The sequence below is a fragment of the Nelusetta ayraudi genome, unplaced genomic scaffold, assembly GCF_046127955.1.
Source record: "Nelusetta ayraudi isolate G7.1 ecotype Tasmania unplaced genomic scaffold, CSIRO-AGI_Nayr_v1 ptg000011l, whole genome shotgun sequence".
NCBI classification, from domain to species: Eukaryota; Metazoa; Chordata; class Actinopteri; order Tetraodontiformes; family Monacanthidae; genus Nelusetta; species Nelusetta ayraudi.
In genome coordinates this window covers 27,317,501-27,345,405 of record NW_027466061.1, presented here as the reverse complement: position 1 = coordinate 27,345,405, position 27,905 = coordinate 27,317,501, and the positions used below count along the sequence as shown (strand labels likewise).

General features: G+C 47.9%; 2 protein-coding genes across 4 annotated transcripts in view; both read left to right on the top strand.

The window, feature by feature from the left end:
- The window catches only part of cpeb4b (cytoplasmic polyadenylation element binding protein 4b), a 29,618-nt gene extending 24,413 nt beyond the window's left edge, over positions 1 to 5,205 (top strand). For all 3 annotated transcript variants that reach the window (XM_076022318.1, XM_076022317.1, XM_076022316.1), the window contains one exon: positions 34 to 5,205. In XM_076022318.1, coding sequence (XP_075878433.1) covers positions 34 to 261 — 228 coding nt within the window. In that variant the 3' untranslated portion in view covers positions 262 to 5,205. The remainder of the gene's footprint in view (positions 1 to 33) is intronic.
- A 969-nt stretch (positions 5,206 to 6,174) lies between these two features.
- On the top strand, positions 6,175 to 23,208 carry nsg2 (neuronal vesicle trafficking associated 2). Its single transcript, XM_076022315.1, has 5 exons — positions 6,175 to 6,529; positions 6,864 to 7,061; positions 12,471 to 12,581; positions 22,077 to 22,187; positions 22,328 to 23,208. The coding sequence occupies exons 2-5, from the start codon at positions 6,933 to 6,935 to the stop codon at positions 22,523 to 22,525; spliced, it is 549 nt and encodes a 182-aa protein (XP_075878430.1). The 5' UTR covers positions 6,175 to 6,529; positions 6,864 to 6,932; the 3' UTR covers positions 22,526 to 23,208.
- Positions 23,209 to 27,905: the final 4,697 nt, after the last annotated feature.

Genomic DNA, 27,905 nt, shown 5'->3' with positions numbered 1-27,905 from the left:
GTGTCCTAAGTCAGGCTGTGCCCCGGGCTGCAGGTGGAAGTGAAGCCATACGTGCTGGACGACCAGCTGTGCGACGAGTGCCAGGGGACTCGCTGCGGCGGCAAGTTTGCTCCGTTCTTCTGCGCCAACGTCACCTGCCTGCAGTACTACTGCGAGTACTGCTGGGCCGCCATCCACTCGCGGGCCGGCCGGGAGTTCCACAAGCCGCTGGTGAAGGAGGGCGGCGACCGGCCTCGCCACATCTCCTTCCGCTGGAACTGAGCGAGCGAGCGAGCGAGAGAGCGAGAAGGAGAGAGAGAGGAAGAGAGAGAGAGAGACGGCGAGAGGGCGGGTGGGCGGGTCAGGTAGTGCAGGAGTCGCTGAATCATCCCACTGAGAAAAAAAAATGCACTTTTCTGTTGCTGGTTCCTCTGATTTGACTAAAAACCTTTTTTGATTTGTTTTTAAGTTAACATATATCTATATTTTGATGACGGAGAAAAAAAAACTGGAATTGTGTCGGATGTCCAGCAAGGAAAAGATGTAAAATTATTTTATTTATGTGTTTGATTTTTCTTTTCTTTTTTAAAGCGTTTTTTATGAGTTCTAAAAAAAAAAAAAAATAGACATATATTGCAAAGTTTGAGGTGTGACATGGTACTCTGCTGTTTAATTGGCGTATTTATTTCTTAAAAGCAATTTTATGGATTTGTATTTTGATATGAGACCCCCCACCCCCCCTCGCCCCCCCCCCACACACACACACACCCTCACACGCACTTGCTTTGAGATTCAATGAACTTGTTTGTAGCAGCTCTGTTGATTTTCTTTTTTTTTTTATTTCCCCGATCGGATCGGAGTGAACAGTCTCGTCATCGGCGTTTCCTCTCCGAGAGGTCGGATTAACTCTGTAAAGATGCACAGGGGGGCGCCGGAGCAAATGTGAACCGGAATCTAAATGAACGACGAGTCTTTCAGGAAGTGCAGGTCCGGCGCAGCAGACTCGCTGTGGTTAACCAAAGGCTGACTCTCAATTCAGAGCAGGACAGAAAGCGCTCCCCTCCCCCGACCCCACCTCTGCCCCTCCTCCGCCCACACAAACGTCTCGTCCATCATCTCCCAGACCAGATGCCCAGATGTTTCCAAAAAAGAAAAAGAACTAAATAAGAACGTGGCAAAAAAAAAAAAATCTTATATTTCTTTGAAAGGTTTTGATCACCGTTCAGACATGCAAAAACTAATACCTCAAACTCAGCTGCTAATGTGCCGAATACACGTTTGGAAACGAGAGAAGGCCGAAATCCGCCAGCCTGCTGGCATCCCCTCGGGTTTTTATTTTAATTTAGTTTTTTCTTTTGTAGAGGAAGCCGGGGTTGCGCTGAGGTCGCAGCAGAGCAGCGGGTGCGTTGGCCGAATGTATGGAGGCTGCCTGAGAGACGCACAGACACGCCCGTTTGGCTGTTAGTGGCTGTTAGCTAAGCGGCTAACGGATGCCGAGACCACCAGGGTGGTTCAGAACCTGCTTCGGGTTCAGATCTGGGCTTCTCAGGAATCAGGTTAAAGGGATAATCCTCCCAAAAATGGTCATTTCACCCAGCGTATAAAAACCTGGTGTGGTGTTAATTGGACGGCCTGGTTAGCAGCCTGCAGGTCATCTGGCGTTCTTCTTCTTCTGCTTCTTCTCCTCCTGCTTCTTCTTCTTCTTCTGCTTCTGCTTTTTCTTCTTCTTCTTCTTCTTCTTCTGCTTCTGCTTCTTCTTCTTCTGTTTCTTCTTCTGCTTCTTCTTCTTCTCCTTGTAGCCAAAGGGTGACGTTTTGAATTTTGTGTGAACTGTCCCTTTAACCTAACTCCTGGAAGGCTGCTCGTTCGCGTCAGCCGCTTTCTTTTTCCTCCCATTTTTTCCTTAACTTGCAGTGTATGAGGGGCGGAGCTACTGGCAACCCTGGGGGAGAAAAAAAAGGCCCGTTTATTTATTTTTGCTCTCCTTTTCACAAAGCGTTCATGTGTCCCTCCTCCCTCCTCCACCCCCCGCCCCCCGTCCCCCGCCCGCTTCCCTCTCTTTCCCCCCTCCTCCTGACGCCCCCGGCCCACTTTCAACCGGGAAGGTTCTCCTTCGCGAAGACGCAGTTGTATTGCGATCAGCAGGTTGTCTGCACGCCTTTTGGCCACGCCCACCCAGCTCAGCATCCAGTGTTTCAGAAGCATAAATGAAGATAGTGCAGTGTGCTCCGCTACCGCCGCCGGTTCTCCCCCCACTGCGGCGTTCAAGGAACCAAAGACGGCTGTGGGAGCGGTGGTGGCTCACGCTGTAGCTTGTTTCCTCTTTTGTTTTTCATAGACGTGTGTGTGTGTTTTGTTTGTTTTGTTTGTTTTTTTTTAAAATTTTTTTTTATTGTTTTGGAATCTACCACCACGGCCCAGTTTCTCTCCGCTGTCAAGCCCAGCAAACCAAAGATTGGCCTTGAACACGACGTCCCGTCGAAACCCCTTGAAATCAGAGTGACGAAAACAGGGCTTGCAGACAGACAGACAGACACACACACACACACACAAGGCCTCACACGCTCCATAGCTCTGCTCTGGAGACGACTGCTGGTCACTTTGTTTCTTTTTGACAGTTTGACACGCACACGACGTTCACACAAGTGGTTAAAAAAAAACGTAGTTAAAAAAGAAGAAAAAAAAGCCTAATCCTTGCGCTTGTTTGACGTTTTTTTTCCTCGAGTCACTAGGTGTCGCCGTCGTACTAGCCGAGCATTTAAACCAGTCAGGGAGCTGTTCAGAAACTTGATAATCCACACTAGTGAGAAGCGTTTTTTTTCCTCATGTCGTCGTCGTCGTCGGTGGCGGCGCAAATAAAAAACACTTTTTTTTTTGCGCCCTGGACGTTCAGTTGGTTTGGGTGCGGCGGCGGGTGAGCATTTTAGAAGTCGAAACACTTTGTGAAGAATTTGCTGTTTAAAAAAAAAAAACAAGATGAAAAAAAAGATTATTTTCTACATGGCCTGCTGATTTTTTGGTACAGTGTTTTCTAGCTAAATTATTTTGTCATGCACATAAAAACATTTATTATGCACTACTTTTCTAAATATGTTTCTTTTTCCAACAGTCATTTTAGGCACATTTTTCACAAATGGGGAAACTCCTTTTTGCAATACCTCAATTTTTCACATTGTGAAAGGTAGCTTTTGTACTTTTGTTACTGAGAGATCTGCATATATGGAAATGTTTTGTTTTAAGACAAAAAAAAAAAAGAGTTGAGTGATTTCAATATATATTATTTTCAATTATGCTTTTTATACATTTCAGTGCTGAGGAAACTTTACAGCTGAGTGTGCGCTTGTGTTTGACGCAACTTCACATCTGCAGAGGAGGGAGACCAAAGCGGCGCGTCGCTCTCTCGGTCCGAGCTTTTCTTCTTCTCCTTAACACGTTGTACACTCGCAGGGCCGACGATATAGAGAAAATATGAACAGAACACAATAACTAGAGTGAGAGAGAGAGGAGGAGGAGAACACGTTGTAATTAGAATTCGATGTTTAGGTCTCCAAACGTGGCTATGCTAGTTGGGGGGAAAAATGGTCACTTGCGTGGTTTCCTCTCGGTAGGCGGAGCCAAACTTATTCCGAGGAGATTGCAGCAAAAATTTTGGTTCGCGCTTTTGACGCTGAATCGTGTATCACAAGAATGGATGTTTGGTGTTTTAGATATTTTAATATTTGAAGAAAAAAAAAGTCTATATAAATATATATAAATATATATATATATTCTTGAACTTGCCAACTAGCACCTATTGTAATCCTTAGCATGCATGATGAGAAAAAAAAAAATACAAGAGAAAATGACACGTAACATGAATTAGCTATTTTAAAAGAAAAAAGAAGATAAAATGAATTAATCGTTGTGGTGTGCACCAAATGTTTCTCAACTATTAAGTTGTTAAGGACACCCCAACTCTGACCTCACCCCGGCTCCTCCCCCCGTCAATCCCCCCCCCCCACCTCCCCCTCACACGTGTTGACCCCTCCCACCCTCACGCGATGTTGAGCGAGCTCTGCAGGAGGCGCTCGAACAACAAAACCTTTAACGTTAACACGCAATCGGGCAGCGAGAGCCTCCGTCTCCACTCTTTACTCAACACGACGACAAGAAAAGATGTAAGAACTCGTCCCGCCACCCAAAAGTTCCCTGACCCCGCCCCCAATTTCCCAAATCCCGCCCCCCAACCCTCCCAAACACTCCCCCACCCACCCACCCCACCGCCGGATGTCGAGGTGACGTCATCGTAGACCTATCTGGAGGAAGGGGCGGAGCTTAAAGACTTGAATGTGGTAAATGTTGCAAGTTAACTTCAAGTTGTTATGTGCAATACTTCTTTTGAACCTTTTTCCAGATTTAAGAAAAAAAAAAGACTTTGCAATGTAATTCTTTAATGCCATTTTTGATTGCAGACATTTAATTAAAGATGAAGATGTTAATATGTTTTTCACAGTCATTTTCTACTGTTATTGTAATCCTTTTCATGCTGGTGTTTGTAAAAAAGACAAAAGAAATCAAACTATTTGTACTAATATAAATAATTGAAGTTATTTTTAAAACATTAAAAAAAAGGTTTTTGTGCTCATTTGCTTATTTTGTTTATTTTAAGCTACTGTGATTGATTGCATTGTAATTATTAGGTCAACAATGTATCTAGCTGTTTATTGGTATATTTTTAATTGGAATGTATAATTGATTTTTATAATTTTGATCAGATTTTTGTTATATTTTTGAGGTGAAGCTTTTAATATGTTAAAGTGTCTAGTTTTTACTAATTGCTATATTGTGCTCCACAATATATGGTTCACATTTTCTGAAGGAAAATAAATATTTAAATATTTGTCTGTTAAATGATGTTACTTAATGGCAAGATTTCAATAGTTTTTAACTGTGTATGGGAAGGTTGTTGTATTTATTAATAGCATTTTTTACTTAAGATATCACCTTAATTTTTATTGTCATTTCACTTTATAAGTTCCTATTTTTGTATTTTCCTTTCTAATTAAGTTATGTAATACGGATATGTCCATATTTCTAGGAGTTGGTCTGTAGAAGTGCTAGTGAAACAGAAAAAGAAAAATCTAATGTTATTTAATTGTTTGCAGCCAACTATTTATAACAGTATGCATAATTTTTAAATATTTGTAATGTGAAATGTTGAATGAAATAAATCTTAACTGTGATGAATTTGTGTGCTGAGTGAGCTTCTTCACGTCACGAAAACGAGATCGCGGACTTCGTGTGCTTGACCTTTCTACAGGGAACACCAGCTGGTGTCTCTTTGGCGCCACCTGCTGGTGGAATCACTTGTTCAAATATGTGAGCGTCGCTAAATGGAATTTGACCGAATAAGTCGGATTTTCATGGATGAGTTTTTCTCTCCATGATAAGCAAATGAGCATCCATGATGAGTGTGACAGTTGGTTACCCGGGCCGGAACGACTCGCTGTGTGCCGTTAGTCCGCTCAAAGTCTGCACTCTCTCGCCTCACGGGGGCGCCTGTGGGTTTTAGAGAGGAGTTCCTCCCAATTTAAAGTCCAACGAAACAGTTTCTTTCTAAATACGCAGTTTTCCAGAAAAGGCATCGATAGTGTCAGAATTGCACTGCTGTTTGACGTCACGTCAACGTCTCGTCACATAAAGCGAGAAGACTCACAACGAGGTGATATGTAAAAGGTGTAAACATTATTTTACAAAGTGAGTAATATATTAGTTAATATATCTGTTTAGTCATTCGTGGTAGTGTGGAGGAGAAGTAATTTCACAGAATTTGAGTTTCGAAAGGCACCCAACACGTCCTGCAGCTCACTCCTTTGACCACTAGATGGAGAAAGAGGACCGAAAAAGCCGTTTTGGCTGCCTCCCGCTGCATGCTGCGTTCAGGTTCATAGAAGAATTACGGACATCTTAACTGCGTTTTCAAGTTTTGAATATATTTCGAATTATCCACCCGCGAGAAAGGTGCGTTCACGTTCTTTCTTTTCAATTTCACCCCTGAACTTGAATTTTGCCGGGGTCATCTATCCATCCATCCATCCATCCATCCATCCATCCACGAGGAGCTGCTGATCTCCTTCTCCTCCCTTTAAAATTGGATTCAGGAGCGGCCCACAAACGCATCACTACTTTCCTACTTGTTTCTCGCTTGTTGTTCTAACCGCGGACTTGGACGCGCCTCCTAGCGGGCAGCTCGGACGGCTGTGGGTGCAGAAGCAGCAGCAGCAGCAGCAGAAGCAGCAGCAGCAGAAGCAGCAGCTCGCTGGGAACTCGGAGGCTTTTCCCGGATTCTGGGCGTTGGGCTGCCTGCAGCCGCTCTCTCTCAGCCGCCGCCAGCCAACCTTCGACTGGGCGCCTCGTTGCTTCCCACGCACTCGCACTCGCACTCGCCCTCGCACCCGCAGCAGCAGCAGCAGCTTCCAGCATCACCTGCTCCTCATCCCGCACGCCTCCCGCCCAGACAGCAGCGGTGCCGCAGCGCTGAGGAGCAGCGGACGGACAAGGACGGTCAGCTGTGAGTAGTCGCTGTTTGTCGCCACGTCCAGTTCTTGATATCGCCGTTTTCATGACTGGGGATGGGGCGAAGAGAAGAGATGTTGGATTGATTTTCTCCGATCTTAAAAAAAGAAAGAAAGAAAGAAAAGAAAAAAAAAAAACAAAGAAAAAGAAACGGCCACAGATCATCTTAAAAATGAATGCTTACACTCCACAGTTACACACCATGTTGCACTTTAAACGCAACAACCAGCCGAGACGGAGATTGAATGCCTCTGCCACACAGCAACCTCCTCGTTTCATGCACATCTAACCCCTCCACCTCCCATCCCTCACTCCCTCCTCTCCTCCAGGAGCAGCCTGCTGGGAATCGAGCCCATCACCGAGCCCGGTGGAGGAGGACACTGGTGACACTGGTCACGATGGTCAAACTGGGGAGCAACCTGCAGGACAAGGCGGCCAAGGCTGCCAGTGTGGAGGACGGCTTCCAGAACGTCCCTCTCATCACCCCGCTGGACGTCTGCAGCCTCCAGGGCCAAGCACCTGACAAGGTGAGGAGGAGATACCTGCGTGTGTGTCTGTGTGTGTCTGTGTGCGTGCGGGCGTATGGTGTGTGTATCTGGTTTGTTTGTGCGTCACTCTGCTCGTTTTTAATCTTCTTTTCCTTTTCCTGGAACTCCTGAGTTGTTCCTTCCGTGATTTTAATGTTTGCAGCTGCTGCTCTCTCCCACTCTGTCTCTCTCTGCAGCTGCAGCTGCAGCCTTTTTTGTTTGTGTTTTTGTTTAGATTTTTTTTTCCAGCTGAGATTAGGAGACAGATTTTTCCGCCTGCAGACAGACAGACAGACAGACAGACAGACGGCCGTCGGTCTATCATCTCCTCATCCCTCCGTAACACCGCCGCCGCCTAATCCAGTTACCATGGTGGCGGTGCATCAGCAGCAGCCGGCTGATTCTAGGAGGGCCGAGGCAGAGAGAGCCACCGCGGGTCGTAGTCAAAATGAACTGAATTAAACAAAAAAGGCCCCTGGGGGAAACGACACAGCTTTTCCCCATGAGTTTCTTCTAATTGGTCGGTGCTTGGCGGCCGGTTCAGGCCAGACATGGACTCCCAAATGGAACGATCACACTGATTTATTTAACGGAGTAGAGAGTGACATAGATGGAGAGAGAGAGAGAGAGAGAGAGAGAGAGAGACAAAGTGCTCTCTCAGTTTGTGGCAGAGAGACTGCGGCGGTGTCTCAGGACGGAGATGAGACGGCCCGCAGCGTCCTGCGACTCCCTGCTTCAGAGAGACAGGAAGTCAATAACGGCGAGTTGGAGCTCACAGGAAGAAGGGGGGGAAATTCAGCCGCAGCCCTACAGCAAAATCAAATGAACTTCTCAGTGTGTGACTGAGGCGGGTGGTGATGATGATGATGATGATGCTGATGCTGACGATGATGAAGTGGCTGATGTTTGGCTGCTACAGACTTGGCTGGAGATGCATGTTTTCCCACCACCTCTGTAACATCCATGTTAAAGGTTTGTCATTAAATTCAAACAGATGTTTCTCATAGCAGCAGCAGCAGCAGCAGCAGCAGCAGCAGCAGCAGCAGCAGCAGCAGCAGCAGCGTTAGCGTTAGCCCTCTCTTTACAGCTTCCTACTGAAACCTTGTTTTTGACCATCTGCATGTTTGGAGCGGGAATATAAAAGCAAGGCGGTCGAAGAGGGCCTGTGTTTACTAACCCCGGAGAGGTTTCAGTGCCCGTTTGTGATGTCGCAAACATCTGAGTGTTTGGAACCAGCAGCAGAAGTAAAGGACCGACCTTTGGAGGCCGTCTTTTTATTTCACCTTCACTGACGCAGCAGAAGTCCCACTGAGACTCACAGCAGAATTGAAAGAACCAAACTTAAATGGGTGAATTATGAATATTGTGAATGAAAGCCGCTGTTTTGCATGTTCGGCCGAAACGAACCTTCATGTCAGAGTTGTTGTTTTTCTACAACTGAGTCGCTTTGGGACGACTCAGCCGAGAGTCGGAGACGCTGCTTTGAAGCCAGAACAAAAGTGTGACTCGGCGGATCCCCTCTTCTTCAAAGAAGAGGATTCCCTCTTCTTTGTTTTCCCTGAAAGCTGCAGAGCGCCCCCTGTGGGCTGTTGTGTGTGTGTGAGTGTGTGTGTGTGTGTGAGGGAGAGAGAGAGAGAGAGAGAGAGAGAGAGAGAGAGTGAGTGACATGTCATCTGTCAGCAGTCACTGTCTCCACAGACATCATCCATCTAAAGAGCCGCCAGTCATTATGCTGCCGTGTGCACACACACACACACACACACACGCACACGCACACACACGCGCAATCAAGGTGCTTGCCTTCTGAAAACACTAATAGAATAGAATAGAATAGAAAGATAATAAAATGTGATATTTTTAGCGTATGCTAATGCAGGTGTGCCCAGAGGTTTTTTTTTCTTTTTTTTTTTTTAAGGTCAGTATTTCTTCAGCCCAGCTTGGCCGCAGGCGGCGACGGCGGTGGGGAATTTGTCTTCCTGCCCAGCGATGCGTGAACAGGGTACGGAGGCCAGGAGGAGCGATAATGGAAACTGTAATTAGACAGCGGTGGCAGGGCGGGGAGGAGGCGGAGCTAATGACTGTCACGGCCTGTTTCATCAGGGACGCGTCCCGCACTGTGTCGCCGCCCTCCGGCCTCTGTTCAAACACCCCCATCAGTCTCCTCCCGTGCGAACGCCACCGCCACTGCCGCCGCCTGCAACCTGGACGACACATTTTCATTAAAAAAATTTGCAAAGAAGCGCTTTCATCCTGCCAACGGCTGCTCTCAAACCTTTTCATCCGGTCACCTGAGCAGTCCAAGTTCGGCTGCCTCGTCAAAACTAGAGAAGAAGACTGTGAAGAAGCGAAGGGAAGGACTGACACTGTGTCAGCTGCTGTTGCTGCTTGTTGCTGCTGCTGCTGCTGCAGGGATCAGTCATTGCTGCAACAGCGGCACTTTTACCAGAAGCAGATTCCGTTTTTTTTTTCTCAAAAGAGGACCAGAAAACAACAACAACAACAACAACAACAACAAAAAAATGCAGATTGAAATTTTTTTCAGCAGAGAAAATGTGTTTTCATTCAACTTTTGACTGGCTTTGACAAGAGTTGTAGTGGAAAATTGGCAGCCAGCAGGAAAAAAAACGCAAAGCTTCAAACTCTGCAGCGGCTCCGAAAAGTTCTGTTGGATGTCTGTGAGTTTCCGCTTCACGTCTTTTAGATGTTGTTGTTGTTGTTTTCATCCAGCTGCTCAATGGACGTCGAGACAGCGGGGTTAAAGGTCTAATCTGAGTTCAGTTCTGATTCATGTGAAGGTTGTAACAGCCAACCAGTAGCTCTGTCAGAATGAAGGTGCCTGAAGGTCAGCGAAGGTTCCAAAATCCTGGCACAGTTTTTTCTCATCTGGCTGAATTACAGCTTGTTATTGTTTGTTTTCGCCAGCTGTCCTCACTAAGCAGCCAGTCATAGTGACGGTAGCTGGGTCATGTGACTGTCCCACCCCCGATGATCTGTGTCCCAGATGGGCGGCGACGTTGTTTCCTAAGCAGCTTTGTGTTCGGTGTCGACTCCAGCTGTTTTCCGCCCGGCGACCGTGTGACCTCCGTGGCGTTGCTGCAGGCTTTCTCACAAATATTTGCAGGGGCGCACATTGGAAAACGACCACACACACACACACACACACACACACACACACACACACACACACACACTGAGACCCATTTTCATGTAAACCATTTTCGGAAATGCTTTTGAAAAATAAAAAAAAATGTGTTTATACGAAGCTGTCTTCAAAAATATCTGCGTCGACTGAAAACGCTACATACTTATACCAGGCCTCGTGTGGCGCTGTGAGTTCACGCCTCGAAGAGGAGGCAGAGGAAGAAGAAGAAGACCTGGACAGTGGCGTGTTTACAGAAGTAGCAGCTTGCTAACAATAGCATCATGGAGGTGGCAAAGATCACTCGTGAAAAGACGGTGTGGATAAACGACCAAGTTGAACCATCTGTTTCAAGTTATACATTTATAAAATAAATTTATGCTGTTTAGGTCTCGAGGGTTTAGCGCTGGAAGTGTGGGAGTATTCTGATCCACATTCATTAGAAACACTTAGAAATGAGGAACAACAATGGAGGCACGCCTCCCGTTAATCACACTGCTGTTATAGCGGCTAATCACTTTAGCTGCCGCTGAGAAAACAGCTCCCCTGAGACCTTCATGGTTTGGGCTTCGTTCACAAGACACACACACACACACACACACACACACACACACACACACACACACATACACGCACACACACACATCTACAGTATATGTCTGTATGTATACACGTATATGTGTTTATATGTATATAAAATAAAAAGTAGGGTAGCTGCTGTGCGGCTGGGGCTGCAGCCAAGAGCAACTCGGTCTGTGGGGACTGAGGGTGAAACTCTTGGAGAAAAGAGAGAATTCTGACAGATCTCCCAGCGGGATCAGCGCCTTTACAAAAACACACAAGTCTGCAGACGAAGAGGCACGAGGACCAGGGTGGCTGAGCCAAGGGACCCGGGCCGGCTGCTCTGGCTGGTCTGATCGGGTCAAACTGTTAAAAAAGCGGGGGGGGGGTTTGTCTCTCTGCTCCGATCCGAAGGCCGGATTCGAGAGATGACAGGAAGCCCAGGCGGGGAAAGTGTTACTGTCGGCTGAGAGGAGGTTCAGTACTGCTGCGCTGCAGGGAGTCGCTTTGTTTCGGTGCTGCAGCCCAGTGCAAAGTGTCATGTGCGTGAAGAAATGGAGGCGGAGCCTCTGAGCCAAACGACTGTACTGTTGGCTGCAGAGGCGTGCATTTGTAGGCTATTAAACCCTTACAGTTTCATAGGGTGCCCCCTGGTAGAGCAGGGTGTCGAATTCTCCTTCTCATTTTTTTTTATTCCGCTATATAATGTATACATGTTGTTGATGCTGTCTTAGAAAGGTGACGGTGCAATTCATTGTAATGCTTTACATCTTCAATCCAATGAAGATGCCTTGGCATAGCCCACGCTGCCCTCGACTAGTGTGTTGCTTTGCAGAAAAAGCCACTTTATCCTTGGAGCTGGCGCTGTCCACTGGCCACTTCAGCAGTGCGACGTGACTTGAACGGCGGAGAGGAACCAAGCCGTCGCCCTCGCCGCTGCTCGTCCTGGAGGTGAAAACTCCTGGACGGGATGAATTATTGGTGCGGTGGAATTCCTGCAGCCCCCCCCCCCCCCCCCCCCGGGGGTCCAATTAGATGGCAAGCGATGCGGTACGCCGACTGCGGCCTTGGACCGGCAGATAAGAGCTCAACTCAGCTGCATTGTTATTCAGCCGGCGAGGCGGCTGGTTGTACGCAGCACTTTGTGGTTTTGTCTCCTCGGGGCGCCGGAGAGCCGGCAGCAGCGCAATTAGTCACAAGGACACGACGGCGTCCTCTCCCTCTGGAGCCGACCTCTGCTGCTTCTCCGTCTTCTTCTTTCTTTTCTTTTCTTTTCCTTTTTTTTTTTTTCAGCAAGAGCATCAATGATGTGATGCCAAGTGGAAGCGGTTTTACATTTAAAACAGATTTACAACAGAGAGTCTCGGTCCCGTCAATCAGCCTTTACTTCAGCCTCAGCTTTCGGGCCACTCCCCCAGCCAGGTGTTAGCTCCGCCCGCCCTCTGAGACCGCCTCGTCATTATTTTTCTTTATTACACGGATAGCCCCTCGAGGTGTCCCATCTCATTTTCGAGGGGGTCCATACAAATAAAGACAAACAATACAAACATGAGAATTACAAGAACAGGATGCCTGCCCCTCTTTGTGTCCGCCCCATTCTTTTGTTTAAAAGCTGAATCAGTCTGTTTCCTGCGCTGTGATTGGCTCTTTGTTTCCGACCTGTGTGTTCTGGCGTGTTTGTTTTTTCATGTTTCCTTCTTCTGCTCCAGGTGGTGGTGAAAACTCGCACAGAGTTCCAGACAGAGAAGAAGAGGCTGAAGGTGCCCAAGGTGGAGGAGTTCACCATCAGCTTCACCGACGGGGTGTCTGAGAGGCTCAAGGTGAGAGTTGATCAGTGTGGCTCTCGAGCCATTAAAAATGATTTGAACCGCCGGCTCGTTTTGTGCTTCACTGACGAGATATTCCCGACTTTCTCCGATATAACTCATTTAATGTAACTGGAAGATCCGGGAGTGATGTTTGAATCTGATTACAAGCAGGATGTTTACCCGTCCAGTGTTTCCTGTTTCGGCTCGCCGGTGTTACATCGGTGCTGCAGGTGGTGACGTTTGTGCTAAAGCAGAAACACAAAGCAGGGCGGCGTTCCCTGAGAGACTCTGGGAAGTGGAAGCGATTAAACGGCACCGAGACCAGATCATCCATCATCCACTTTACCACGTTCTCCGAGGACTAAACGCAGGATCCATAATCACTAGATATCGTTTGGTTGTGCTGCTCCCTCCGGTGTCTGGTGCCACAAACTGCCTTCAGTTTACGTCTTTTTTTTAATGTGAAATTCTTCCTTGCTTCTCTGCCGATGGACTAGTTGAGAAATGTTCCGGTTTCTGCTGGAAAAACATCTCCAGAGGACAGATTTTTGGGGGGGCAATAATTCTGTACAAAGTTTCTCAGGCTGGTTGATGAAGACGTAACCTGACAAGTCAGACGGAGCGTTTCCTAAAATCCAGATTTATTTGACAAGTCCCTCTAGAAATTAGATCATTCATCCACGCTGACACTGACATTGCTGGGTTTGTTTTTTATTATCAGAGCTTCCCAAGATGAATCAGAAAGAGAATTTGTGGCTCTATCCAAACCAGCTTCCCTCTGACAGCACTTCCTGTCTTCTTTCTTCTTCTTCTTCTTCTTCTTCTTTTCCCTGGCCCGTTCGGTCAAACGCAGGAGAAACAACGACTAATTGCAACAGGTTGCATCAGAATCACTCGGAATCGAACGACAGCTCTTTGAAAACCACATCAGTCATGTATTTTACTCAGCTGAGGGTTTTTCTGTTCTTCCTTTTTTCTCTTCCTCTCTGGTGACCAGGACAAGGTGACTTCAGCTCTGTGTGTGTGTGTGTGTGTGTGTGTGTGTGTGTGTGTGTGTGTGTGTGTGTGTGTGTGTGCGTGCGTGCACACTCTCAAACATAGCCATCACCCTGGCAACCCCGGCAGAGAGCTGCGGAGAGACAGGATGGTGTGTGCGTGTGCGTCTGCGTGTGCGCGCGCACGCGTGCACGTGCAGGCCGTGACAGTGCACGTTGCTAAGGTGAAGTGGAGACCTGCAGGTGATGCAACGTGATCAGGCCGGAAACGAGTCAGGGCAGCTCTTCTCCTGTTGGAAGAGCATAACGACGTCTGATTGTTGGGCCTGGATGGATTTTTTTTTGGGGGGGGGGGGCGGAGCTAAAGTACCTGGAGAGACGCAGCAGGAAGGGGGGGTACGAGGAATTGACAGAGCCACGTTGGCGCTTTTTCCTCTCCGGTGGCGCGCCATCATTCCCAGAGGTCTTTGTGAGGAGCGGCTCTGATCCCAGAAGTTCCTGCTGAGTTCCTCGGATTAAATTAGAAAAGCGGGAATCTTCTCTCCTGGCTGCGGCTGCACTCGTCAGGATTAGTCCGGCCGCCTCGGCTCCCCTCCGCTGCCTTTGCTCACCCTCTGCTGCGTGTGGGATGTCGATGCCGCTTGTTCGGCTGAAGCAGCTCCGCTCTGCTTGACTGACAAAGCTGATTCTGCACACGCACACGCGCGCGCGCACACACACACACACACACGCACACGCGCGTGCACATACACGCATGCAAGCACGCACGCACGCACGCACGCACGCACGCACGCACGCACGCACGTGCGCCGCTCTCAGTGCAGTCAGGCCTCCCCGGATGAAAAAGAGGTTGTGTATCTCTTCTCTGTGCAGATTGTGTTGATGGATGAAGAGCTCAGAGTGTAAAATGCGCTCTAATCCGCCCCCCCCCCCCCCCCCACACACACTCTCCACCCCCCCACACACCACCTCACTCTGCCACCCCCACACACAAACCACCCCCCCCCATCCCATCCCCTTCATCACCCTTTTTGAGTCAAGCTGCTTCGCTATGAAATGCAGCTTTTTCTACAGCAGGCGAACGTTAAGCCGTCGCTTTAAAGCCACATTGTTGTCGTAAAACACCAAATTATGCCTCCCCACTCCTGTGTGTGTGTGTGTGTGTGAGAGAGAGAGAGAGAGAGGAAGAGAGAGAGAGAGAGAGAAATAGAAAGAGATTTATGTGAAAACTCTCTCTGAAGGACAGCTCATAAAAGAAGTGATGTCTTGTTTTGCTCCTTTGTGCCTCTGGCAACATGCCTGCCCGGCACCGACCAATAGGAAGCCTCCATCCTCTGCCCAGTTTCCTCATCTGACAGTGAAGAGATCTGATTGGCCTGAATTATTTTTTTTTTTTTTAAATGACGGTCTTTGCCGCCTTGGAAACTGTTTTCTACGAGCTCCTTCCCGGCTGGAGCCGTGCCGGAGATGCAGCCGCCGCTGACCCGCCGCCGAGGACCCGCCTCCAGGAGAAACCCCCCCCGCCCCCCTCCCAGTTCTAATAGCGCTGTTTACTTCCCAAAGTGCTGTTTTCCACGGATGACTCATACCTCTCCAGATATCCCAGAGTGTTTACTCGGCGAGGCGCCCACACTGCCCGGCGGTGGCGTCGGCGTTCTGCTGTGAACTTGTGTGCACCGATGAGGAACATCAGAGGGCAGGAAGTGATGTCAGGGAAGCGGCAGGTTCTCACTCGCCGCAGCCTCACAGTTTCCCGACAGTATCACACAGTTGAATCCTTTTTAGATTTTATCTTCACTCTGGAGCTGGGCGCCTGCTTGAGAAGCTTCACGTTTCACAACAGGACAAACCTGGCAACCTGCACTTCCTTCACTTCCTGGATCTTGTGAACTTCCTCCACTTCCTGCACTTACTGCACTCGATGGACTTCCTGCACTCGATGCACTTCCTGCGCTTCCTGCACTTCCTGCGCTTCCTGCACTTCCTGCACTTCCTGCACTTCCTGCCCTCCATGCGCTTCCTGCGCTTCCTGCACTTCCTGCACTTCCTGCCCTCCATGCGCTTCCTGCACTTCCTGCACTTCCTGCACTTCCTGCCCTCCATGCGCTTCCTGCACTTCCTGCACTTCCTGCACTTCCTGCCAGGCTACCACTGCAGCAGATGGTCCAGAAGTGACTTCTGATGAAATGGACCAGCCAGATGTGACACTGAATGGACTCTTGGCTTTGGCGCACACGCACGCACACACACACACACACACACGCACGCACACACAAACACATTATTCACGCCTGGTTTAGCCTGAGACATGCTGCTGTCTGGCTCTGGCTTCCCTGCGGACTCGCCGGCCGACTGCAGTCTGACTGGTTTGTCACGGCGATGGGCTCCCTGCTGTCGGCCGGCGCTCCAGAGACGAGTCAGACACGCCGCTGCTGCCGCGGCCGCCTCCAAGATATCAAACGCAGCCTTACATAGGCACATAAATTATTTCTTTAACTCTCCCGGCACACCAGAGAGTCCAATATGAGGCTGAAACAGTTTGTGAGTCAGTCAAAGTTTGACTGGCGCCGTTTGAATTTGCTTTCCAGTCCTGCAGGATTTCTCCAAATGTCTTTTTGTCGTCATAAATCAGGCCGTCGCTGCAGGAAAAACAGGATTTCTCAAATTTCGAGCATGAAGGTGTTTTTTAGGACGTTGTTTTCTTAAGAATTCTGATCATTCCTAATTAGGCCTAAGAAGGCCTAATTTTGGCTGCATTTATTGTGCAGGAGAGAGCGAGAGTAAAAAACTATAACAACAATAAGTAAAAATTATTTAAAGCATAAAAAAACAAATTACCATTTCTATAAAGCATGCATGTTAATTTCAATATATTAGAAGATGAAGGATTTAGTTTTCTATTTCTTCATCATAATTACAACTACAATCTGCAATCAGACTCTTTTTCAGAGCAGCTGCCGACCCATCAGGCACCCACGAGTTGTTATACCGTAGAACAACCTCAGAGTCTCTGAACAAAAGCCATAAAACAACACACACACACTCACACACACACACACACATGAAAACAGGAGCAGAGAAAAGCCTTCAGCGCCTTCAGTTCTTTGCTTTTTTTCCCCCTCTACAGTGGAAATGGTTGTTCAGTTGTGAACAGACGGACCAACCGCACGCAGCATCCACGCTCACAAGCTACCAGCAACTGCAGCTTCCTGTTTCTGGCACAGCAAAAGCCTGGCTGCACACACACACACACACACACACACACACACACACGCACACACACACAGACAGTGGGAATATATCAGAGTAATGAACCGGGTTCTGTGGCGTAAACAGGCGCAAGGTGTGTGCGCGAATGTGTGTGTGTGTGTGTGTGTGTGTGTGTGTGCGCGCGCCTACGTGTGTGTGCTAGCCTCTCATTAATGGTATATCTGTGACATCTTAATCTAGCTGAGCAGCAGCTGATCGGCTCCTTCCATCCAGATGTTCAGTGTTCTCCCCTGACACTTGTTACGGATGTTGTGGTGTGTGCGTTTGTGCACGTCGTGTGTCTGTGCGTGTTCGTGCCGCATCCGTGAGCGTTCCTCTCCCCGAAGGTTGCGGCACACCGGCGGTCAGCTGCCGCCGTGCGGCGACGTCACAGCGCTGCTTGGGATTCCGCATTGTTTTGTGGATCTTCAGCAGGTTCTTTTTCTCCTCCCTGTCGGCGACGCCACCTACTGGTTCCACAGTGAAAAACTTTGATGCGCTGGTCTCCATGGGGACGTGGGCTAATTGGGGCGACGCTGGCATAATGGGTCTGTCTTTTTGCTGAATGCAGCGTCTGGTCTGGCTGCTGCTGGGTGTTTAGGAGGGAGAGCAGGAGGCTCTTCTGAAGGTCCCTCCCCACCTTTCTTTACTGTTGGTTGTTGGAGGCGTCACCTGCAACACCATGAGTCTCAGACAGTGTTGGCAAGTGATCTATTACGAAGTAATCCACGTGTGATTACACTGGAAAAAAATGGTAATGAGATCGTAATTATTTTGTCAAATAACGATTCCGTTACTTTTGTGAAATATTTTGCAGGCTAAAAATGTCTCATTATCCACAAAATGCCTGAAAAACAACCGAAAACAACAATGTCGCAGATTGATGATACAGCCGTGCATGCATCATCACTGATATGCGATGACGCACCAAAACAAGCATGGCGCCAGCAGAAGAAAAAAAACAGCAGTTGCGTTTGATAGCTGGAAATACAAACATTATTTTGAGTTCATCTCGTCTAAATGAAAGGATATTGTGGTTCGTTGTACACGTTATGTGCAGGAAATAAGATCTTCTCTACTGTTACTTTATCTTTTTTAAACTAAAATAATTCACTGATTCATTTTGAAACAAAAGTTGTTGAAGAAGTAATTGGATTACTTTTTACAGGAGTAATCAGTAATCAATAGTTGGATTACTTTTATGGAAGTACTCCCAACAACACCGCGGTCCCAGGAGACCTGGTTACACTGAGGATGCTGCATGGCTGAGTCACCTGGAAAATAACCTTATTCTTCCCTGTGAAGCACCTCCTCCCAGGAGCATCGTGCGGAGGACCTCCCGTCCCCTCTGAGCAGCTCCAGGGGAATGTTGGACTTGAGTTTCTGCTCCCTTTCACGCTGGCCGGCACAACTTCACAACTGACTGAGTTGTTTTCTTCCCTCATCGCCGACTGACCTTTCCACCAAAGGGCGAATCCGTCACAAAACCCCCTCGCCACGTGAGAAGCAGCGCCGTGAGTCCGACCGGTCTTCTCGCCGCCTTCGATTGAAAATGATCGATCAGACGGAGTTGTTGACTCCAGCCTCAGGGCGGTTTTGTAGGAACCTCCTTGTTTCCAGCGTTAGTTTAGTTTATTTTCCCTCCACAGTGGCGTCGCAAAGCTTTCTGCTGCGTCTCCATTTTGCAACACAACTCTCCGAGCTGCCAACAAACTCACTGTCGTGTTACTGCGAAACACAAGATGGTCAAGTCACCTGCGGATCAGGTTGAAGCTAAATGAAACACCTCCCCCTGGGCCTTCGTCACCACCTCTGCCTCCTCCTCTTCATCCTTCTCCTCCACCTTCCCCTTCTCATCCTCTGAGTCTGTTAAATCTTTTTATTGTAATAGCGCAGCATCATTTCTCTCACCCCAATTCCACACTTTCACCTTCTCTTGCACAAAAACACGTTGATGTTCCACATCACTCATTTTTATTTTTCTTCTTTCGTGAGGAGGTGTCTGCCTCCCCTCTGCTCCCCACATAACTGGACCTGCTCCAGCGCCGCTGGCGTGGGCGGTGCCTCCATTCCCCCACTGACAGACTGAAAGGGGGTGAATTGGAGCATCACACTGCGGGGAATTAGAGTGAGGAAGAGTGTCAGGGTGGGAAAGAGTGTGGAAGAGTGACGGAGGAAGAGTGTCAGGGTGGGAAAGAGTGTGGAAGAGTGACGGAGGGTGCATGAGAGAGAAGGAAGAGTGTGAAAGCCTGAGGAAGACAGACACACTTTCACCACCAGACCAGCCAGAGGCCTTGCTATGAAATGATGCCCTGTGTTTGCAGCCTCCTGCTAGAAATGATGCACATGGGAGGGACAGAAGCATTGCATTCTCAGAGGGTGGGGCCAACACGTGGCTGGGTGTGTGGTCACTAACCAGGGAGAGGTATCAGCCAGGCCCCCTGTGACATCACCAAGGGCTTTGAGTTTCAAGTGGAGCAGCAGGATGAGAAAAGAGGGATTTGTCTTCTTCCTGGCAGATCACTGACTGGCTGAGGTCCCAGAATGTGGGAGACTGCAACATGCTTCACTGTGTGTCATCACTGTGCCCCATCAGGACGAAAGCAGAAACACAACATTTGTTGTTGTGCTGATTTGATTATTTTGGTTCCATTTCCAGAAGGGGTCACGATGCCTTTTTATTTCTTTCTCTCTTTTTCTTTTTCTTTTTTCGTTCTGCAAACAAACCTTTGCTGCTCCGTGCAGCTTCGACACAATTGACATTCCATGGCAACGGAAGTCTGGCTCCTTCTGCTGCAGGCGCTTCATCCTCGCTGCTTCTCAAGGACGCGGTACCTTTGGTTCAGAGCAATGATAGGGTTGTGCTGCGGCGCCACCTACGTTCAGGAGAAGGATACAACAGGGACTGTGCCGTTATCTGCACGGCACAGGCTGCAGGATGGCTGCTGTGTTGGGCGGCGATAGCCTCGGAGGACGAGCCGCCTCGTGGTGCTAATGGCTGAGGCTTAGCGGGCGGCCACCATCAGACCACAGGGGTTCTCCTGGTGGCCACCAGAGGGCACTGGGTAGGAAACTGAAGCCACATAGTCCCACAGCGGATCTGCGGGGGTGATGTGTGCTGACATTGTCGCTGTTGCAAGTCTGTGAATTGCACATATATTTTTGAAACCTTATTTAAAGGTAGAAAATTATATATGTATGTATATATAAATAAATAAATAAATATATATATATATATATATATATATATATATATATATATATATATACATATATATATATATATATATATATATATATATATATATATATACATATATATATACATATATGTATATTTTTTACACGTATATACACATGGCTCCGCCCTCCAAAAGTCGCTTCATGCTGCTCTGGAGGACCTTTGAGATGCATTGCAGATGCATTTACAAATTAAAACACAGAAGGCAAGTTTAGCCAATCAGGTCAGCGGAGGTTTAACTCAGTGTTTGAGCCGTTTGACTCTTAGAGATTCACTCGATTAATGGCTCATTAGATCTTCTCCCGTGGCTTTCAGCCAATCACCAACCCATCGCCAGTCCTCCTGTTGCCTCCTGCAGTCCATCACACCGCCAATAAAACTGCCACAAAACACATCAGCCGGCGGTAAATCCTCACATTTCAGAGGGCAAACTGCGCGAAAGAGGAGCAAAGAGACGATAAACCGGACGGCTCAACTTGACAAATGTGTTGTTTTCTTTTGGCTGCAGCGCTTCAAAGAAGCTCGAAGAGCTGTTTTGGTTCTGGACGGAAACCAGATGAGGAGCAAATCTCCCTCGTTAAGACTCCTTTTTATGCCTCCAAATGATTGCGGACATTAAAACGATCTTTTCTCGATGGCCTGGATGCTAATCCCGCCTCACAAAGGTCAAAGGTCGTCATGGTAGGGAATGGGGCGCCTCCTCACGCCGCTGTCGACCGTTTAAAGGCAGCAAATGGCTTCTTGTTCTTCTGTCATGGCTGCCAGATGGAGAGTTGTCAATAAAAATTATCACATGTTTTGCATCATTGCCAGGAAAAAAAAATCAGGACTTTTTTAAAGAGTCACAAGATGTGGATTTCAGGCCGCTATTAAACATAATTGTTCTTTTCACACTTCGCGGCAGAGAAGAAAAATCCTGAGGACATTTCATTCTCGAGACTCCCCTCTTCTTCTTCCACTTGTTGATTGTTTTTCAGCACTTTTATAACCCTCAAAGTTTCACCATCTCAGGATCCCAGAATATCTCACAAATCTATCTCTGTCTCTTTCCTGTGTCTGATGCCGTGCTGAGAAGGCGCTAATTAATACCTTCCTGCTGATGTCAGAGCCGTCGGTGTCACGCCGGCTGTGAACAATCAGAACTGACGCAAAACTCCGACGCAGTGGCGGATTTAATTATGGCCGTGGCGTCGACCACATGTTGAATGTGTTTGTGGACTTCCTGAACACCTAGTTCATTGTTTCATATTAAACCTATTGGATTTGGAAGATCCATGTGAAAAATAATATGAGAAGGGGAGGAGAGACACCTTCCTGGAGCTTTTCAACACGGATGTGATTTTTTTTTTTTTTTTTTTTTTGTCACTCGATGGTGTCCAGCGTCATCTTCTACGCTGTAGTGTGCTGTGGCAGCAGGATGAAGGCAGCTGACGCTAACAGACTCCACAAGTCTTACCAGAGCAGCTTCAGCCGTAGACTGTGACCACTGAGGAGCTCCACAGAACCTTACAGGAGCTTTTTCTTCTTGTGGCCATCAGACTTTATAACGCCTCCCCTTCTTGCAGGAAAGAAACTGACTAATCGGACTGATACCAACAATAACATTATGTTTAGGGTTACTGATTACTATTGCTAGATTGAGTTCAATGTCATATGTGCAGTATATTAAAAACTGCAGTATGTCTTCTACTATGTCATGATATGGCTTCATTTATAGAATGTGCACTATTTTGTACGAGGCACACCATTTTCTCTGTCATCCGGAATATTTTTTGTATTTTTATTCTTATATTCTAATTTTGTTTAGATTTTTCATTATTTTATTTGTATGTTTAGTTATTGTGGTATTGTTGCTATCTGTTTATTGTTTGGGGCTATCTGACACAGAATATCCTTTCACAAAAAAGTCTATCTATCTATCTATCTATCTATCTATCTATCTATCTATCTATCTATCTATCTATGTGGTTCCACCATCAGCTGCCTCTGTGGCCCACCATGTGCTTTCTGTCCCTCCTCCAGGTGACCATCCTCATCATCCTGGCTCTGGCCTTCCTGGCCTGCATCGTCTTCTTGGTGGTCTATAAAGCCTTCACCTACGACCATGCCTGCCCCGACGGATTCATTTACAAAGTAGGATGCCGCCTTCAGCCGCCGCCCCCCTTATACAGACATATCTTTATTGTCACGGCCATACATAATGCTATGCAGCAACAAGATGGGGGGGGGGGGGACTGTTCTTCAATGATTTGCTCACTGTCGCCCCCCTGCAGCACAAGCGATGCATCCCAGCCTCTCTGGAGGCCTACTATGCCGCCCAGGACGCCAACTCCAGGGGGCGCTTCTACACGGTGATCAGCCACTACAGCATGGCCAAGCAGACCACCTCGCACTCTGTTTCCCCCTGGCTGCCTGGAGGAGCAGGCGGGCCGCCACACGAAGCCAAACCGCCGGCTGGCGAGGGTCACTGAGGCGGCGGCGGCGGCTCAGAGGGCTGCTGTGAAAAAACACACGATTGAGGGACACACACACACACACACACACACACACACACACACACACGCGCGCACAGGTGACATTTAAAGTGCAGAGAAAAACAACACACAAAAACACAACGGCAACATATTTAAATGCAAAAATAGATTGAAAAACTGCATGCAGATAGAAAACACAAATTCTCCCATGAAGTTTCTGATCTTACACACACACACACGCACACACACACACACACACCAATCTTTATCGACTGTCATGATATTTATTTTAATTGTATAATGTGGATATTTGTATGTGATTATCTGGCAACTCTTTGTAAAAGATAAAAAAGAAAAATCTTTCTGTATATGCATTGTCATCCTCCCTCAATACATTTTTCACCCAAACACACACACACAACACACACACACACACACACACACACACACACACCCTCCAGTGTCGACGTCCACGACACATCTTGTTATAATAATGATAATAATCAGATTTTTGTCATGACTGTTTGATGGCTCGTGTGCTGTGATTTCCATTCCCAGTCCCGACCTCCAGGCTGCGCTGCCGCTAGTTTTTTGTAAGTGTTTGCATCGTAGTTGTACTTCCAGCTTCCTAATGGTCGCAGCAGTCGCTCGCTGCTGCCTCTGCTGGTGGGAAAAAGAGGGGGAAAAAAACATTTTCTGTGCACTTCACTATCTTTTTGCCAAAAAGAAACTCTTTCTAGTCTCCTATCTCGCTGCCTTTGACCAGGTTTTCTTTTTTGTTGTTCCTCTACTGAAGCTTTTATTTTCATTTTCAAACCTTTTGTGAGGTTGGCTCCGCCCGCTGGGCCGCTGTTAGGAGGTGTTGTGACGTCGTTAGTTGACACGTAGCTGAGACTCGATGTGACTCATCAGTGTTCATCCTCCTCCTTTTTCTTCGTTTCTCTATTCAAAATAATAAAAAAAAAACAAGCTGTGAAACTGAGCCCAGTTGTGCGTGTTTTCTTGTTTATCTGTGCACGTGTGTTTGTGCGTCAGCCGTGCTTACTGTCCTTCTGAAAAGGATTCTGAGAAACCTCGGAGTCGACTGAACTGAGAAGAATTATGAAGACATGAATGAGCAGACAGAGACGGCTGGTTTTGTCGCAGGTTTGCAGCCTTTTTTTTTTTTCTCCGCTCAGTGCAAATATCTTAGTGCAGCCTCGTCTCCAGCCAACCCATGGAGCCGTTCATTTGAGAGACCTCGCGGCCTCGATTCCTGATGAGGGACAATTGGCTCATCATCAACTGTGGCTTAATCCCTTTCCCCGGCTTTATAATTAGAGCAGAAAATGTGACTCATGTCAGCCGAAGGTTTTAGAAAATGACGAGAACAAAGACTCGTTCCTGCAGGCGGGTCATTGATGTCGTCGTCGTCTCCGAGTCGACGGGAGGAGTTTTGGGGGGGGGGTAGGAGGGGAGCGGAGAGAAAGTGTTGATTGGCACCCTGGGAAATTAAGTTCGGCATCAGAAAATGAACCAAAAGAGAAAAGAGAAGATACGTCGTCGGATAAGATGAGCGCAAAAAGCTTTGCAAATCTTTACTTTTTTCAACATTTAATCAAATGAAGATTAATGTCAGGAAGGAAACGACTGCACTGCGACAACAAAGGCTTGTCTGGTCTGAACTGAAATGAATCTTTGTCTTTGATTTTCACTTTTTTTTTTTTTTTGGTTTGACATGCTGCCGTCTGTGGTCACGGCTGCAGAAAAACATTTCTCATGATTCACTCACACACACACACGCGCACGTACACACGCTCATACACACACACACACACACACACACACACACACACACACACACATAAGGCCATCTGTGAAATTTGTAAAACATTTTTGCTGCCGGCTAAATGCTGCTGCTCAGCAGTTCGTCTCTGTAGGTGTCGAGGAGAAAGTGCTGAGGAGGAGAAGGAGCTGCGAAGGAGAAAAGAGGGTGGAGCAGGAGGAAGAGGAGGTGGAGAAAAAGAGGTTGGAGGTGGAAGAGCAAGAGCACTAGACGCTAACAGACTCGCCTTCTAGTGCAAGACCACTAGAGGGCGAGAGGTCAGTGGAGGGGGAGGCGAAGGAGGAGTAGAAGCAGAAGGAGGTGGATGATGTAGAGCAGGAGGAGGAGGAGGAGATGAGAAGCAATATGAGGAGGTGATGGAGGAGCAGGAGGAGGTGGATGAGGAGATGAGAAGCAGTACGAGGAGGTGGATGATGTAGAGCAGGAGGAGGAGGAGATGAGAAGCAGTATGAGGAGGTGATTGAGGAGCAGGAGTAGGTGTATGATGTAGAGCAGGAGGAGGAGGAGGAGGAGGAGAAGATGAGAAGCACTATGAGGAGGTGATGGAGGAGCAGAAGGAGGTGGATGATGTCAAGCAGGAGGAGGAGATGAGAAGCAGTATGAGGAGGTGATGGAGGAGCAGGAGGAGGTGGCTGATGTAGAGCAGGAGGAGGAGGAGATGAGAAGCAGTATGAGGAGGTGATGGAGGAGCAGGAGGAGGTGGATGATGTAGAGCAGGAGGAGGAGATGAGAAGCAGTATGAGGAGGTGATGGAGGAGCAGGAGGAGGTGGCTGATGTAGAGCAGGAGGAGGAGGAGATGAGAAGCAGTATGAGGAGGTGATGGAGGAGCAGGAGGAGGTGGCTGATGTAGAGCAGGAGGAGGAGGAGATGAGAAGCAGTATGAGGAGGTGATGGAGGAGAGGCAGGAGGAGGAGGAGATGAGAAGCAGTATGAGGAGGTGATGGAGGAGCAGGAGGAGGTGGATGATGTAGAGCAGGAGGAGGAGGAGATGAGAAGCAGTATGAGGAGGTGATGGAGGAGAGGCAGGAGGAGGAGGAGATGAGAAGCAGTATGAGGAGGTGATGGAGGAGCAGGAGGAGGTGGATGATGTAGAGCAGGAGGAGGAGGAGATGAGTAACAGTACGAGGAGGTGATGGAGGAGAGGCAGGAGGAGGTGTGCCGCTTCCTTTGACTGGCTGTTGTGAGTGCTCAGCTGATCTTGCTTCACACCTCCTGATCTCCCCCCTCTGTCCTGTCCGGCTGAGGGAGGCGTGATGAAGACGAGGGGGTGGGGCCTGTGGTGAAAAGGGCAGGATTTGACATTCATCTTTAAAAAAAAAAAAAACAAAACAAAAAAAAAAAAAATCTGATCAACTTTGACACCCAGGTTGTGGCGGACAGCACTGACCTTTGCGGAGAAGCAGTGAGCTCGTTAACGGAGATGTCCTCGGCTCATCAACTCTTCACCACGGCTGTTCTCATTGGCCCGGAGGTGGCCGCCAAAGTCGCGTGATTCACAGCAGAGAAAGTTGGAAACATCGAGGCTGCGCCCCTTTGTGGTGGGAGAAATCATGTTCTCAGAATGTTTAGCCCTTTCAAGAATAAGGCGGTGTCAGAGGGCGGAGCCAGCATATGGCTGTGGGTGTGGTGTCACCGTGGAACAAGTGTCAGCGTCTTCACAACTAAAAAACGCACGCCACCTACTAGAACCGTTACATAAGAGAAATGGCGGTGGGGTTTTCTCAGAGAGTCGCTCTCACCTTTCGTCAGAAAACCTGAGCCAATCAGGGCCCTGCTCGTCGCCACGTCACCACTAAACTCGCTTCGTCTCGCTTGGCCCCTCAACGATAGAGGTACCATAACAGCACCCCCTACAACCGTGTAGCGGCCAGGGCAGACACCCGAACACCGTACCGAGGTGAGGCGAGGCGAGGCGAGGCAATGAAAACACGCCCTAAGTAAGTGAAGGAAGGACTCGTCTCCTCCCAGGAGAGTTGACTGGCGGGACATGATTTAGACTAATAGTGGAATCAATTTTGCTGAATTTAGGGAACCTTAAAACAAGCTGCGGGTGTCTTAATGGGTCTTAAAGGACTTCCAAATGTCAGAGGAACTATTAAGACTTGTTTTTTGCTGACATTTCACTGTAATACTAAAGCCACAAAAAGTGACAACTCTCGGCTGACTAAATGCTGTGTGTGTGTGGCAGTAGATACGTTTCTGACCCTACTTAAAGAACATTACAAGGGGTCTTTACTTTGGCACAATTAATGACTAATCATGATGCTTAAAAGGCACGTTTGTGCTTTGTTTTACATAAAAAACGATTGAGGGTTTTAAAACCAGAGATTAATGGTGAGGCCTTGAACCCTGGTCTCCCAGACCTGTGTCAATCTTCTAACCCACTGAGCTAAACCACAACTGCAATCAGCCCTAACCACACCCCTAACCTTCAGCCCAAACCTCTTCCCTAACACTCATTTTAATATATCAGAGACCAAGGTTATTTGGTAAGTGAGGAATTGCACTTTTGTGATTTTGTAATTCTACTGTGCCATGTCTTTTGGCATAAAATAACTCCTCATTTATCCACTCTGTGAGTGTTAGCCTAACTGTAACCTCAACTCCAGCCACAACCCTAACTCTAACCCAAGCATTTCCAAACTGGCAAATGCACTGCCTGTGCAAGTCGTGCTGTGTCACAAGAAGTGCATTTGAAGGTAACCCCAACCCTAACTCTGACCCCATTCCAAACTGTAACCTTCACCCTAACCCAAACCTTAACTCTAATCCTCACCTAAACCCCAACCCCAATCCCAACTGCAACCATAACGCTTACCCCAACCCTAACCCCAAACCCTAAAACTAACCTAATCCTAGCTTTAACCAATCAGAGACTTACTCCAACTGAGGTTGGAAAGGGAGGAGGCGGACGCTTTGCATTGAAATAGTAGAAGTCCTAATTAATCCTCTCAGTAAGCATCAGTTTTCTCCTTCTTTAAACACTTACCTCCCCATTTCTCTCTCTCCCTCTCCCTCTCTCTGTCCCTCTCTCTATCTCTCTAACCAATTGATACCAAAAGCGTCTGCGGCGCATCCATGGCGCGTGTGCAGAGCAGCGCTGAAACCACACCGTACCATCTCACTGCAAATGTGTTTCTGAGCGGGGAGTCCAGCACGGCGACTCGATCGCTTCACGTGAGGATTGCAAGATCGCGCGACAAACCCAGGTAGTTTGGCACAAGAAAACACTGAAACAAAACTTTTTTTTTGCCCGTCCCACCTGTGTCTCAATCGCTGTGTGTAAAAAAGAAAACTACGACACGGTGGCGCAGTGGTTAGCGCTGCCGCCTGGGACCTTTCTGTGTGGTAGTTTGCATGTTCTCCCTGTGTCTGCGTTGGTTCTCTCCGGGTTCTCCGGCTTCCTCCCACACTCCAAAAACATGCATGTGAGGTCAATTGAAGACTCTAACTGGAAACTCTAAATTGTCTGTAGGTGTGCATGTGAGTGTGAATGGTTGTCTGTTTCTATGTGGCCCTGCGATGAACTGGCGACCTGTCCAGGGGGTCAC

Coding starts and splice junctions, on each gene's coding strand:
- nsg2 (XM_076022315.1), top strand. CDS start 6,933: ATGGTCAAACTGGGGAGCAACCTGCAGGACAAGGCGGCCAAGGCTGCC. Junction 7,062..12,470: donor AGGGCCAAGCACCTGACAAG/GTGAGGAGGAGA, acceptor CTTCTGCTCCAG/GTGGTGGTGAAAACTCGCAC. Junction 22,188..22,327: donor CCGACGGATTCATTTACAAA/GTAGGATGCCGC, acceptor GCCCCCCTGCAG/CACAAGCGATGCATCCCAGC.